Raw genomic sequence first — 13639 nt, 5'->3', positions numbered from 1 at the left:
CCAAGTTTGTTCAAATAAAAGCCCTGGGGTCAAAATTGGCCCCGCCCCGGGGGGTCATTGATTTTCCCTATATGCATATAGTAAAAACTTAAAAAAATTTCTTTTAAAGAACCCAAAGAGCTTGAGCTAAGATATTTAGCATGAAACATGTTCTAATGGGTGTCTACCAAGTTTGTTCAAATAACAGCCCTGGGGTGAAAATTGGCCCCGCCCCGGGGGTCATTGATTTTCCCTATATGCATATAGTAAAAACTTAAAAATCTTCTTTTAAAGAACTCAAAGAGCTAGAGCTTAGATATTTGGCATGAAACATCTTCTAGTGTGTGTCTACCAAGTTTGTTCAAATAAAAGCCCTGGGGTCAAAATTGGCCCCGCCCCGGGGGGGGGGGGGTCATTGATTTTCCCTATATGCATATAGTAAAAACTTAAAAAATCTTCTTTAAAAGAACCCAAAGAGCTAGAGCTAAGATATTTAGCATGAAACATGTTCTAATGGGTGTCTACCAAGTTTGTTCAAATAAAAGCCCTGGGGTGAAAATTGGCCCCGCCCCGGGGGTCATTGATTTTCCCTATATGCATATAATAAGAACTTAAAAAATCTTTTTTTAAAGAACTCAAAGAGCTATGGCTAAGATATTGAGCATCAAACATGTTCTAATAGGTGTCTACCAAGTTTGTTCAAATACAAGCCCTGGGGTCAAAATTGGCCCCGCCCCGGGGGTCATTGATTTTCTTTATATGTGTTTAGCAAAAACTTTAAATCTTCTTTGAAAAAACCCAAATAGCTAGAGTTTAGATATTAAGCATGAAACATCTTCTAGTAAGTGTCTACAAAGTTTGTTCAAATAAAAGCCCTGGGGTCAAAACTGGCCCGGCCCCAGGGGTGTCATTGTTTTTAACTATAGGTGTATAGTAAAAACTTAAAAAAAATCTTCTTTTAAAAAGCCCAATGAGCTAGAGCTTAAATGTTTAGCATGAAACATCTTCTTATGGGTGTCTACCAAGTTTGTGCAAATAAAAGCCCTTGGGTTAAATTGGCTCTGCAACGTTCGGGGGGGGGGGGTTGGGGGGGGGGCCTATATACAGGTGAGCGACCTCAGGGCCATCATGGCCCTCTTGTTTAATTGGTGATTTTGTCATTTTAAAATGAAACAGTTGTAACTGCATGTTAGGTATTATCTTCAATATTAAATTAGTGCTTGCCTTTTTAAGTAAGACACAGAGTTAGAGAGTTATTTTTTCTTTGGTGAAAAGTATACATTTACTATACATTGTATAGTTATGATGACAGATTTATAATTATGAGATTATGATAGATCAAACCTGGGATCAGTTAACATTCTATAATGTCAACACAGGGATTAACCCATTTCTCCCGTGCCATTTCAAGTATTGTAAATTTTATTGAGGATTACAGACATTTGTCAACAATTAAATGGGTTGTTTGTTGCATTCTTTACATAAACATAAAGATATGTAAGAACTATATATATCAATATTCCACTTGTACATTTTACTTTTGTCCGAAATTGGTTATTGTTCAAACTAGTAATACTATTTCATAATTATCAACATTATAAACAGTTAAACAAAATATTACAATTTTATTAAATAAAAGAAAATAACAGACGGAACACAAAAGATTAAACACCAGTTTACCTGTTATAAGAAAAGATGTCAATTACCTAAATAATAGAAATAATGGCAGTACAAAATGGTCAGTGTTGAAATTTAATAGTGATCAAATATGAATGTGATAAATCTGTTGGGGGTTTTTATTGTAATTTTTTGTTTTTGTCTCTGAGAAAACAAAATAACATATTTAAGTGCAGATGACTATTGCAAAACTTGAATTAAAACCCAAATCTCAAAATAGGGCTAATTATGTTGTAAGTACAGGTATTATAACCATGACAACAATCTTTACTATTTACATATCAATATTTCATATTTATTTTTGATAAAAAATATTTTATTTCTTACATTCCTCAATGTTCTTGCATATAAACATAATAAGATAACTTTTATATGAAATATCTTGCCAAAATGTTGTAAAATTGTCTCTAGGATACATGTTGTGTTAGAAAATAATATTAAATGTGTTTTTGTGACTTGTCTGCTTTTTAAAAAGATTAATTTGGCTTTTACTTCTTTGTCAGCATTATATGATAGTTGCTGTTGTTGGTTTATTTGAGCCGCGTCATGACAAAACCAACGTAATGCGTTTGCGACCAGCATGGATCAGTTTCTCTACTTGTATTATAGTTTGTAAGCAAACAGCATGGATCCTGATCAGACTGCGCGGATGCGCAGGTTGGTCTGGATCCATGCTGGTTGCAATCGCACTATGTTGGTTTTGTCGTGACGCGGCTCATTTGGTTTCTTTGGTCATTTTAGCTCCATTTTAAAAAAATAAGCAGAGCTATGGTCATGACCAACTAATTTGTTAACAGTTTTCGATAGTTTTTTGTTTATGGTCCTTTCAAGGCTTTTACATTGCAATTTAATGTATGGTACAACTTGATGAGTTTACCTTGCACATCCATTATCATGTCAAATGTCAAGGTCACTGGTACCTGTTTATAGTAAAACGAAACATTGGTCTACAGATTACTATCCTACACTGAGAAAAGTGGAACAGGCTTCTTGGACAGTTTATATTAATATATATGGGCTATGGCTGTGAAAATATTATCTCAAAAATGCATTAGTTAAAAAAAATATACATTTTTCAAATTTATTATGATATACTTGATAGTGTCCTGTTTATTTATCCAGTGTCATTAGAATTTTGTACTCGACATTTTTTTGTTGCAAGTTTTGAAGAAACTTCTTAATGAAACAGAAAATTTTTAAGTTGCATACATGTATATCATTTGTGTGTTTTAAGATTTTAAAAGTGATCAATTGTACTTCTTTGAGGTATATGTACAACTGGAAAGATTTGTTGCTATATATTTTTCTATTACCTGTGACAGATTGCATCAATTTCTATTTAATATGTTTTATGGAATAGTTTTCATGGATTGTCATTGAAATAAACCATAGTGCCTGTAATTCTAAAATCTAACTCAATGAAGAAAAGGTACAAGACAAATTTTAAGCCATTCTACCAAGTTAAAATCCTTGTATATTGAAAATTGGCAACATTTTGCCAACTTAATTTGCTCATTTAAGCAGAATATTTATATATTTTGTTCCAATCTGGTTACAGTCTGTTGCTTCCCTTTGCATACATATTCATATTTTATAGACCTTCATCTGAACTATAGTGGTGTTAATGTGTAGGTTTTATATGGAATAAGTCACTGTGACTATCTTGCAACCTTGCTGGTCAAGCTATAGATAGTTTGGTATTTTATTTATTAAGGTATTTTTAATGTATACATATCATTCATGGCATTATGTTTGTGATTATTGTCATATACAGCAAAATTTCTTTTTTGTCTTCAATAATTGATCTTGTATTTAAAAAATTTTATCATTTAATTTATGCTTGCATAGTAAATATGAAAGTAAACAGGATTTTTAAAAAGATTTCTATCATTTTATATTTGATATTTATGTTTTTATACTAATTTTATGGAAAATTTACATAATGTCATAGCAATACTTGATTTTATTCTTTTTGGACATTTTATACAAAATCTATTTTATACATGATCTACATTTTGCATTAATATTCAGTCATAGTATATGTGTATGTAAAAAAGTTGAAAACCGTTTGTATACTTTTTTGAGCAAAAATTCACCAGTATTTGTTTTATATGTCCTGTTAATGACAAAAACAGAAGAGATAACTTTTTTAGATCAATTTATACCTAACCAATCTTAAAAAAGTTTATGTTATGTTTTGGTTTTTTGAAATAAAACATATTATCTTCAAAACAAATGTGTTACTATACAAAATAATGAAATAAATTAAAATTGACAGGTTATCATGCATTCCAAAGCTATATAGATTATACAATTATGTAATAAAGAATTCATTAAGATTTATCTGTTCATATTAAATATAAGAAAGTCATAATGCCAATTAAGCTATAATTTTCTGTAAATCTGTTGCTTTTAAATGTTTTGTAGGGTTTGCTATAATAGGTCACTATTGGAAGCTTATAAGTAAGTTAAGTATTATGGTAGCTTTTAAATTATGTTGTGATCATGTCATTGAAATGGTCATGCTTCATTTCTCATTTGTTAGAGTGCAATGATTCTTTATTCACGCTATTTAATTGTATGTAGTAACACAAGGGAAGCAACTTGCAATAAAAATAGTTAGTATGCAGTTCTTCCCCTCTAATGTGAATAATTTTTTATTTGAAGGTGAGATAAGAAATATTTTAAAACAGTATATGAAATCTTTGGAATGTTTATTAATTTGCATATGAAGATGTAATTTTATTGATTTGCATATGAAGATGTTATTTAAGGAGAACAAAATATGTCTGTGAGTTTTGGATATTACCCTTCATTACAAGAAGTTTGCAGGGAATTTATACCATATGAACTGTTGCTTTGTCAATCATAAAAATGCAGCTAGAACAAGGGACCAAAAGTATCTACCATAAATAACCCAGTGTCATATCTACATTTATTGTTTATGATGTTAGACATATAAGAAAGATAATATGTTAAAGTTTTTATTGTATGAAACAATATTTTGGAAACTTTGTATACATCTTGACCTTTTACGTTTCTCTTGCTCTCTTAGGTTGTGTATGTAATTACTGTGTAATTACTAAATTCTGTTAAAGCAGCATGTTTTCATGTTTGGGTTAATTTTTATGAAATCTAAATATTGTTGCAAAGGGTAAAATGTTGTCAAGTGTACAAATTAAGTGGTTTATCAAAGCCTAAGACACTCACTATCCACGGTAATTACAATAACTTGACTAAATTAATATGCAGACATTTATTTGATTACATTTGAAATGCAGTAGAATTTTAATGTTAAAAAAGTAAATTCTATTGTTTTTGCAACAATGTAATACTTTCGTTGTTTCACATTGGTTGTAAACATTTATACACTTCATAAACTATCAGTATACATTTCATGAGTTAGATATTTTTGAAGATTTGTTGTACTCATCTGGAGGCATGCTGCTTTAATGTAATGAAGAATATTTTATTACAGAATCAGCTGTAAGATATAATGGTTGATACTTGAACAATACCTTTATGTTTGTGGATCTGTATAATCAGTTATACGTATTTTGTTTTAGTTGATAAATAACAAGTTAAGCCAATCTAAGTGTTTGTTTTTTATATCCAGAAACAAATGTCCTTATACACTCGTATGTATGACTAGTATCAGTTTATATAAAGATATGATAAACATTGTTACAATGTTTATCCATACAATGCTGGAAGCAAATCATTTGCAGACTGGCCGGCCTGAACATTGGTGGAGTTTGACCAGCCACTAGACAATTAGCTGCTCAGAACTAGAATTGTTATATTGTAATCCCTTACATTTCTCAAATTCTGATAGATTATTCCAAATTTAAAGAAGGGCAATTCTGTTTTTAGCTCACCTGAGCACGAAGTGCTCAAAGGTGAGCTTTTGTCATCACTCTGCGTGCGTCGTGCGTCCTTCAAAAAATGGCGTCAAACTTTTCAAACAACATCTCCTCCTAAACTACATTGCCAATTGCAACCAAACTTTACAGAAATGATCCTTAGGTGGACCCCTTTCAAAGTTGTTCAAAAATTTAAATTCCATTAAAAACTCTGGTTGCCATGGCAACCAATAAGAAAAACTTAAAAAATCTTCTTCTAAAAAACTGTAAGAGCTAGAGCTTAGATATTTGGCATGAAACATCTTCTAATGAGTGCCTACCAAGTTTGTTCAAATCAAAGCCCTAGGGTCAAAATTGGCCCCGCCCCAGGGGGTCATTGATTTTCCCTATATGCATATAGTAAAAACTTAAAAAATCTTCTTTTAAAGAACTCAAAGAGCTAGAGCTAAGATATTTAGCATGAAACATGTTCTAATAGGTGTCTACCAAGTTTGTTCAAATAAAAGCCCTGGGGTCAAAATTGGCTCCGCCCCGGGGGTCATTGATTTTCCTTATATGTGTATAGCAAAAACTTAAAAAATCTTCTTTAAAAAAACCCAAATAGCTGGAGTTTAGCTATTAAGCATGAAACATCTTCTAGTGAGTGTCTACAAAGTTTGTTCAAATCAAAGCCCTAGGGTCAAAATTGGCCCCGCCCCGGGGGTCATTGATTTTCCTTTTATGACTGTGTATAGCAAAAACTTAAAAATCTTCTTTGAAAAAACCCAGATAGCTAGTGTTTAGATATAAAGCATGAAACATCTTCTGGTGAGTGTCCGCCAAGTTTGTTCGAGTAAAAGCCCTAGGGTCAAAATTGGCCCCGCCCCAGGGTGTCTTTGATTTTCCCTATATGCATATAGTTAAAACTTAAAAAATCTTCTTTTAAAGAACCCAAAGAGCTAGAGCTAAGATATTTAGCATGAAACATCTTCTAATGAGTGTCTACAAAGTTTGTTCAAATAAAAGCCCTAGGGTCAAAATTGGCCCCGCCCCCGGGGGTCATTGATTTTCCCTATGTGCATATAGTAAAAACTTAAAAAATCTTCTTTTAAAGAACTCAAAGAGCTAGAGCTAAGATATTTAGCATGAAACATGTTCTCATGGATGTCTACCAAGTTTGTTCAAATAAAAGCCCTGGGGTCAAAATTGGCCCCGCCCCGGGAGTCATTCATTAGCTTGACTTTTTTTTTAGATATATACATATTATATATATACACATATATATTTAATATTTATATATAAATATATATATATGTAAATATATATATATATATATATATAAATGTATATACATATATATACATATATATATACATATTATGTATATATATATATGATATATATATGTATGTATGTATATATATATATATATATATATATATATATATATATATATATATATACATATATATATATACATATATATATATATACATGCATACATATACAACCAAGTTTGTTCAAATAAAAGCCCTGGGGTTAAAACTGGCCCCGCTCCAGGGGCCTATATACAGGTGAGCGACTTTGGGCCATCATGGCCCTCTTGTATAAATTCAAAGGGGAGTGTTAATATTTTATTCCTTTTACACTTAAATACCCAAAGGAATAATAGAATAATAAAGAAGTCTGGAAGTATAATCCCCATGTAAGTTTAGGTAGGTAGATAGATATTGCCTTCCTCAGCATTGCCGCCTTCTTTTATCTATACCTAAACAGTATTGATTAAAACACTGAAGCAAGTGTTAAATAATATAACAAAGTATTGCCAATAGATACTTGCCAATAGTTACAGTAACATGAAAATATGCTAATGTAATTTTGTAGCAGCCCAACATGTTAAGCAGTTTTGAAGAAATTTCCAGTAATGGTTATAGAGCTTTACTGTATACTACGTACCAACACAAAGCATAATTTGAACATGTGGCTACTCTATCAGCTTACAGCAAAGGTCATAAAAAGCTGATATAATTATAAATCTGTATGTAACAAAGCATATATGGTATAAATAATTGATTATCATCAACAGGTGTACATTTAGTGATACCACAATAGTTAAATTATATGTAAGATTCTAGAATGTATTACCACACCAGTAGGTTGATAATTATCAGTGAGATTGAATCTTCCATGAGATGACATTCAGACATATCTTAATATTTTTGTTGTTCCTAATAAGTATTTGGACTGTATCTGTAAAGGAGTACAATACAGACAAGAGGATGTTAACTTATCCTGTCTACATCTTCCGCAAGGCGTAATGTTCGGCAGCGTTCCCCACTAATGCTCTCTCATTATATGAAATTATTTACCACTTTATCTTTTTTTAGTCCCCTACCGGTTTACCGGAGGGGACTTTAGGTTTACCCTCCGTCCGTCTGTCCGTCCGTCTGTCTGTCTGTCAGTCCGTCCATCCACAAAACTGGATCCCGCGATAACTTGAAAAGTACTGAAAATATTTTTATGAAACTTGGTATATGGATAGATGGCAGTATGGAGATTATGCACGTCTTTTTCTTTTCTTCCTATGTTGAAAATTCTGGTTGCTATGGCAACAAATAGGCTGAAAATATGGCAAATTTTACACATAAACTGGATCCAGTGATAACGCAAAAAGTACTGGAAATATTTTTATGAAACTTGACATATGGGTAGATGGCAGTCTTGAGATTATGCACGTCTTTTTCTTTTCTTCCTATGTTGAAAATTCTGGTTGCTATGGCAACAAATAGGCTGAAAATATGGCAAATTTTACAAATAAACTGGATCCAGTGATAAAGCAAAAAGTACTGGAAGTATTTTTATGAAACTTGACATATGGGTAGATGGCAGTCTTGAGATTATGCACGTCTTTTTCTTTTCTTCCTATGTTGAAAATTCTGGTTGCAATGGCAACACATAGACTGAAAATATGGAAAATTTTACACATAAACTGAATCCAGTGATAACTCAAAAAGTACTGGAAATATTTTTATGAAACTTGACATATGGGTAGATGGCAGTCTTGAGATTATGCATGTCTTATCTGTTCTTCCTATTTTGAAAAAATATCAGTTGCCTTGGCAACAAATAGGCTTAAAACATGGCAAATATAACAATATTTGTGATTAGTCAAAAAGAGCTGAAAATTTTTATGAAATTGCATCTTTAATTCAAGAGTTATCTCCTGTTTAAGAATTTTGCTTTTAAAATGTTATATTTTGGTAACAGGGATGTTTCAAATATTAACTTTAGAGTGTCCTTCAGTCCGTCTGTCTGTCTGTTCATAAAAACTGTTTCCTGTGATCACTTTTAAAGAACTTTTCCAACAAATTTACTTAAAATAGAGAAAAATTGAAACATTAGTGAATGGCCCTTCAGAATGTTGATGGGGTTCTAACCGGTAGGGGACTTATGGATTGCTTGCAATACTATGATAATTGCTTGTTAACCAACCCTTTTATCACAGTTATATAATAATATCACAGATAAATGCTGTGTGTAATTATAGCTAATTACACCTCACACATACTTATGTTCGCACTTTAACAAGCTACTTGATATGTTTCCCAAGTTCCAGCAAAATGTTTACTTAATTATTTATAACATGATACTCTTCAACCATTTGTAGGAGGGAATGAGCATCTATATTGTTATCATGGCTGTTCAGATATATGATGTTTTACTTGGACAAATTATACTCGGGAGAGACGAAATGTTGAAAATAAATACAGTGCATTATATATTTTTGGAAAATAAAAAAAACCCTCGTGATGCATTAAAAAATTTGAGATTAGCATAAAGTGTAACTGCATGCTGGCATAGTAATCGACAGTCAGAAGACTCTACATGGTTTGATTTCTTCCCTTGTTAAAGGACGGCGTTTACAAGTACAAAAAGGAACATCATTGTCTAGAAGAAAACAATCAACAGAAAAAAAAAAACCTATTAATTTCCAGATTATGAATGACAATGACAGGAATAGCTATTGTGTCCGACAAAACATAAAGGGCATGATCCTGAACGTTTACTGTAACCCCCCTATATTATTCTATTGTAAATATATGTATATGCTGGATATTGACGTAGCGCAGCTTTTCTCTTTTTTTCTTTCATGGAAAAGAATACATTAAAATTAAGATAACTTAATTGTAAGATCTATTGCGGTTTTTACTCAAAATAGGCTATTATAACCATTTACAGTTCATTTTCATAGCCAAGTTATTCCATTATTATTTTATCGTTCCTGCTACTGTAGCAGCTACAATTTATATTGCTGACATGAAAACTTAGTGATAAATACGTTTATCAAATTTAATTGGAATGCTTATAAGATCTCTAATACAAATAAAATCATTTGAACTACACATTTCTTGTTTTCAAAAAATATCACACATGTTTTGTTCTATTGAACTTCGAACATATTTCTCTATATGAATTGCATGTTTTCCAAAGTTTTTCCATGATAGTAGTGGTAACATGTGTCACGGAAACTCTTTTGTCTCTCACAAACTGACACGGATCTGGCTCAGCGTCATGCCAGTAAGTGAAGCCGGGTACAGACACAACTTTAGCTTCAACTATTCTTGCAAGACATCCTGTTATAAAAGCGTCCTCTATCGGCATATAGGGTAAATACTCAGATGTCATGAACATACGTGGGATAATATTCCCAGATATCACATACGAATTCCCAGAAGCATAGTTTGGATAATTTGATAGCGGAAACTCGTCTTTAGACACACCCCACTTCCCTTTCCGGCGTACAGACGAGTGTACGTTGACATAACCGTATACGGAACCTTTAACACCATAAGGTCTTCTGTGAAGTTCTTTCGCAAGTTGTGGAATGTTTACAAATACATCTTCATCTACTTTCATTACAAAATCAACATCACTGCAATAAATAGACACCCATTTTAGCATTAGCAGCATTTTCCTTGTCAAGTTTCTATAAGATTCTATAAAATCGGCATGAACGATGTCTCCATGAACTCTACTCTCGTTCTTTATGGCTTTTTCTGTTGCTATATTCCCATCTTTGCCAATAATAAACATTAATCTAACAGCCACTTCTATCGCAGTACGGTCAAGAAGGAACGGCGCTTTAGAGTAAGAACCGTATGTTTCACGTATAGCATCGCGAACAAAATAATGGCTGGGTATTGACGGTACTACGATAAGTATTGTCATATATTTTGCATCTGTTGTGCAGATTTGAGCACCATTTATTATGAATGCATGGTCAATTGGATTGACCTTTACTTTACGAGGTGTATAGTAGCGTCTTTCATTGTCTTCGCGTCTTAAACGTAATGTTTGAAGTAAGTTCTCGTTGTTTGTATTTTCTAATCTCTTTATCTTCTTTTCAGCAGTTTTAATTGTTTTATTTATAACCAAAACCTTTACATTTCCACTTTCCGAAACGATATAATCTACGGGCGTATTATCCCTATCAAGTTTTTCTGCTTCATGAGCCGTCAGATTTCCCTTTTTATGATGAAAATTTCTTAGCCACATCAGACTTTGTTTGTCGCGGTTTTGACCAAGTGACAACGTTACATTACGATGCTGTGTTCTAGGAAACAAGAGAGACTGTGTGTAAGCACGAATACCACGTTTACCCTGGTGTTCCTGGAAGACTTCGGGAAAACTTGTGACGAGAAAGAACACGACACAAACTGTCCATACTAGCATTATATACACCGTCAGACGGAGAAATTTTTTCATCTTATTTTCTGAAGTTGCCTTCATTTCATCATCTTTGTCTTGGCACCTTGAGGGGTGAGAAAATATATATTTGCATCAAAACATGTTGGATAAATATAAAATACAAAACAAATAAAAATACGCAGAATTATAAGATTTTTTCTGAATGACGGGCAGCCATGTCGACCGATTGGAAGACTGCAAAGACCAGCTTTTTTTCAAATAAATGTAGAAAATGATAAAGTATATAGAGGGTGAATTCCATCGTGAAGTGGCTTGTTCTATTAGTCAGTCAAGTGTTCAAGTGATTTTCAAAGGACCCACAATTTAACCACTATTGACAAGTTTATACAATTGTATTGAAATGTAAAGTATATTGCCAAAACTTGCTTTAACATACGTACATATAGTAAAAATGACTTACTTGTACACAATTATAAGAACGTTCTTTAATTATAAGGTAAATTTTAAAATGCTGTACAATGAATAGTAACTAAAATTATAATTTTATAAATATTTCATTGTTTTTAAGACATCATGTGGATAGAAGTTCGTATCTTATTATTATCCGACAATGCTAGATTTATTTAGCTCTGTTCCTCCTTAACTCGTTCAAATCTATTATGGTAAAAATGTTCAGCATTTCAAACGTTCATTATTTTAATACATAGTACTTATAAATGTTTTTTTTCTACATGTAGATAAAACTGATGGAACAAAACGCTAGATTTTAGAGTTTTAAATTTTTTTGACATTCTTAACTTCAAATCATGCATCATGGCAAGATTAAGTTGAAGATTCGTGGGTATGTATAGTATGATATACAGCATATATTTTTTTGTTATAATCAGGTTTTACACCTTCTTATAGTCTCTTAAAGATTTAGAATAATTAATATTTATGTTGTTTTGTTTTTTTTTAAATTGTTAAACTTTTTACTAGTATGATACTAGTATGATACTGTTTACTAGTATGATAAAATAAATAAAAATAAATAAATAAATAAAAATATAAATAAATGACTGTGATGTTTTGATGTGTACCATGAGTTTTAAAATTATATAAAGATCTCGAAGGAGTTATTCATTTCAAATTCTGATTTGCATAGAAATCATTGATTGATTGATTGATTGATTGATTGATTGATCTACGGCATCTTTGTGCTTGTTTTTCGACCCATTCTAAATTTAACTGTACAATTAGATTAAAACTTACTGTATAATATTTCCGATGAAAGGTAAACAAATTTTATTTTCAAGCATAAATTACAATGTATATTGCATAATGTATAATATCCATTAGAATAAAGTTTCGTATATTTGATTATACACGAAGACGGTGACCTAGTGGGTTAAAATCATACTATGTTACAGTTCAGAAAGCAGACTCGAAAAAAGTTAAAATATACGCTTTTATCACAATTGAGCAAAAATGGTTTTCAAAAACTTAACTATAATACATTAATTGTTGTTATTTTCACATAGCAAGAACAATTTTATATGTTATTAATTCCTTTGTGCAGTTCATATATGTATAATATGTAAAATATGTACACAAAATAACTACACGTACAGAATTATGCATGTTGAAACCTTACCTTTAGATTTAGTTCCTAGCAAGCCAGAAGCTTATCAGTAACATCATGGCAACTCTGTATCACATTCCAAGATATGTTATACATAGAGAAAATGTTTCTTTATAGTTCTCTAATTGTATCGCGCTTTGATGTTTTGTTACTCTTATATTACTATAAGTAAAATGAGGCATCAAATGGTGATGACAATCGATTTCTGTCCAGGTAATGTTACTACTAGTACTTTCCAAAACAACTTCGCTGTTAATGAATAATTAAGTAATTCGATAATAATATTATCTTAACGTACACAAGAAACAGGTGAACACCATGCAGTGATGAACTACTTCTACTACTCCACGTGTATAAACTCCAGCTAGAATCACCTTTGTAGAAAACGTTTCGAGGTTCGACTCTGAATCTACTGAAGTTTACAATTTCAGTAGTACGTGTATATAAAGATATATTTTTTCATAAGGACTTTTCAGACGTGGTTGATAATTAGAGCTTGCCAAGGACATAATGATAAATATTAACATAAACATAAATTCATGACATTTTATTATTATTAAACAGTTGACAATATAATAAATAATAAATATAATTACATATATATATATGTGTGTGTGTGTGTATACAAAAAAAATCACGATAGGTTACAAACCTACCCACTCAAATATTTTATTAAAGTCTCATCTTTGTGCATCTTTACATATTTACATATATTTAAGAAATAAAACACAAATTTTAAATAACACAAAGCCACTCCTACATAAGGAGTTATAATTAAAAGACTGTAAAACTATTAAAAATAATCTCTAAA

The 13639-nt window shown here is 31.5% G+C and overlaps 1 protein-coding gene across 1 annotated transcript; it reads right to left on the bottom strand.

Annotated features, from left to right (window-relative positions):
* Positions 1–9338: 9338 nt before the first annotated feature.
* Positions 9339–13250, bottom strand: LOC132737946 (beta-1,3-galactosyltransferase 1-like). The gene is made up of 2 exons (XM_060725328.1): positions 12841–13250; positions 9339–11310 (listed from the first exon to the last, which is right to left on the bottom strand). The coding sequence occupies exon 2, from the start codon at positions 11286–11288 to the stop codon at positions 9924–9926; it is 1365 nt and encodes a 454-aa protein (XP_060581311.1). The 5' UTR covers positions 11289–11310; positions 12841–13250; the 3' UTR covers positions 9339–9923.
* Positions 13251–13639: the final 389 nt, after the last annotated feature.

The sequence above is a fragment of the Ruditapes philippinarum genome, unplaced genomic scaffold (genome assembly GCF_026571515.1).
Source record: "Ruditapes philippinarum isolate M1 unplaced genomic scaffold, ASM2657151v2 ctg3939_1_1_1_1, whole genome shotgun sequence".
In the NCBI taxonomy this organism is placed as follows: Eukaryota; Metazoa; Mollusca; class Bivalvia; order Venerida; family Veneridae; genus Ruditapes; species Ruditapes philippinarum.
Note: the sequence above shows the minus strand (reverse complement) of the source record. Positions and strands in the feature narration are given on the sequence as shown.